This window comes from Calidris pugnax, unplaced genomic scaffold, assembly GCF_001431845.1.
Source record: "Calidris pugnax isolate Ruff unplaced genomic scaffold, ASM143184v1 scaffold1006, whole genome shotgun sequence".
Lineage (NCBI taxonomy): Eukaryota > Metazoa > Chordata > Aves > Charadriiformes > Scolopacidae > Calidris > Calidris pugnax.
Genome location: NW_015091626.1, coordinates 15,988 through 18,615, shown reverse-complemented (window position 1 = coordinate 18,615; position 2,628 = coordinate 15,988). Strand labels below are relative to the sequence as shown.

The following is a 2,628-nucleotide window of genomic DNA, read 5'->3' as shown; positions in this document are numbered from 1 at the left end:
TGTGTCCCCCCCACAATCCGTGGGGTGCCCCAGCCCCCCTCCCCCGGCTCTGTGTGTCCCCCCCCCAGAGGAGACGTCCCAGCAGCTGGCACTGGAGACACTGGAGGAGCTGGACTGGTGCCTGGAGCAGCTGGAGACCCTGCAGACCCACCGCGCCGTCAGCGAGATGGCATCCAACAAGGTGGGGGGGCACAGGCCACTGTGACACGGGGACAGGGACCCCGCTGTGACGTGGGGACAGGGGTGGGGACAGGGACACTGCTGTGACGTGGGGATGGGGACAGACCCCACTGTGACATGGGGACAGGGATGGGGACAGAGACACCACTGTGACACGGGGACCCTGCTGTGACATGGGGACAGGGATGGGGACACCGCTGTGACATGGGGATGGGGACAGACCCCACTGTGATGTGGGGATGGGGACAGACCCCACAGAGATGGGGACAGGGACACCCCCGTCACACGGGGACCCCACTGTGACACGGGGATGGGGATGGGGACACTGCTGTGACATGGGGACCCCACTGTGACATGGGGATGGGGATGGGGACACCACTGTGACACGGGGACAGGGACCCCGCTGTGACGTGGGGATGGGGACAGACCCCATGGTGACATGGGGACAGACCCCACTGTGACATGGGGACAGGGATGGGGACACCACTGTGACACGGGGATGGGGACAGGGACAGTACTGTGACACGGGGACCCCACTGTGACACGGGGACGGGGATGGGGACAAGGACCCCACGGTGACACAGGGACAGGGATGGACCCCATGGTGACATGGGGACAGGGATGGGGACAGACCCCATGGTGACATGGGGACAGGAGTGGGGACCCTGCTGTGACACGGGGATGGGGACAGGGATGGGGACACCACTGTGATGTGGGGACAGGGACCCTGCTGTGACACGGGGACCCTGCTGTGATGTGGGGATGGGGATGGGGACAGGGACCCCACGGTGACACGGGGACCCCACTGTGACACGGGGACAGGGACAGACCCCACTGTGATGTGGGGATGGGGACAGACCCCACAGAGATGGGGACAGGGACCCCGCTGTGACATGGGGATGGGGATGGGGACAGACCCCATGGTGACATGGGGACAGGGATGGGGACCCCACTGTGACATGGGGACGGGGATGGGGACAGGGACACCGCTGTGATGTGGGGACAGGGTGGGGACACCACTGTGACACAGGGACAGGGACTCTGCTGTGACACGGGGATGGGGATGGGGACAGACCCCATGGTGACACAGGGATGGGGATGGGGACCCCACTGTGACATGGGGACCCCGCTGTGACATGAGGATGGGGATGGGGACCCCACTGTGACATGGGGACAGGGACCCTGCTGTGACACGGGGATGGAGACAGACCCCATGGTGGCAAGGGGACAGGGATGGGGACCCCACTGTGACATGGGGACAGGGACCCTGCTGTGACACGGGGATGGGGACAGACCCCACGGTGACACGGGGACCCTGCTGTGACACAGGGACAGGGATGGGGACAAGGACCCCACCGTGACATGGGGATGGGGACAGACCCCATGGTGACATGGGGACAGGGATGGGGACCCCACTGTGACATGGGGACAGGGACCCCGCTGTGACATGGGGATGGGGACAGACCCCATGGTGGCAAGGGGACAGGGATGGGGACACCCCCGTCACACGGGGACCCCGCTGGGACACGGGACCCCACTGTAACGTGGGGATGGGGATGGGGACAGACCCCATGGTGACATGGGGACAGGGACCCTGCTGTGACACGGGGATGGGGACAGACCCCACAGTGACATGGGGACAGGGACCCTGCTGTGACACGGGGATGGGGACAGACCCCACAGTGACATGGGGACAGGGACCCTGCTGTGACACGGGGATGGGGACAGACCCCACAGTGACATGGGGACAGGGACCCTGCTGTGACACGGGGATGGGGACAGACCCCACAGTGACATGGGGACAGGGACCCTGCTGTGACACGGGGATGGGGACAGACCCCACAGTGACATGGGGACAGGGACCCTGCTGTGACACGGGGATGGGGACAGACCCCACAGTGACATGGGGACAGGGACCCTGCTGTGACACGGGGATGGGGACAGACCCCACAGTGACATGGGGACAGGGACCCTGCTGTGACACGGGGATGGGGACAGACCCCACAGTGACATGGGGACAGGGACCCTGCTGTGACACGGGGATGGGGACAGACCCCACAGTGACATGGGGACAGGGACCCTGCTGTGACACGGGGATGGGGACAGACCCCACAGTGACATGGGGACAGGGACCCTGCTGTGACACGGGGATGGGGACAGACCCCACAGTGACATGGGGACAGGGACCCTGCTGTGACACGGGGATGGGGACAGACCCCACAGTGACACGGGGACAGGGATGGGGACCCCACAGTGACATGGGGACAGGGAGGGATGGGGACCCCACAGTGACATGGGGACAGGGACCCTGCTGTGACATGGGGATGGGGACAGACCCCACAGTGACATGGGGACAGGGGTGGGAACAGGGACCCCACTGTGACGTGGGGACAGGGATGGGGACAGACCCCACGGTGACACGGGGACAGGGATGGACCCGGCGGGGAC

At 65.6% G+C, this 2,628-nt stretch overlaps 1 protein-coding gene across 1 annotated transcript in view; it reads left to right on the top strand.

The window, feature by feature from the left end:
- Positions 1-2,628, top strand: part of LOC106899896 — a gene marked incomplete at its 3' end in the record, with an annotated part of 27,964 nt that overhangs the window by 10,562 nt on the left and 14,774 nt on the right. Inside the window, exon 3 of the mRNA XM_014961836.1 lies at positions 71-181. Coding sequence (XP_014817322.1) covers positions 71-181 — 111 coding nt within the window. The remainder of the gene's footprint in view (positions 1-70; positions 182-2,628) is intronic.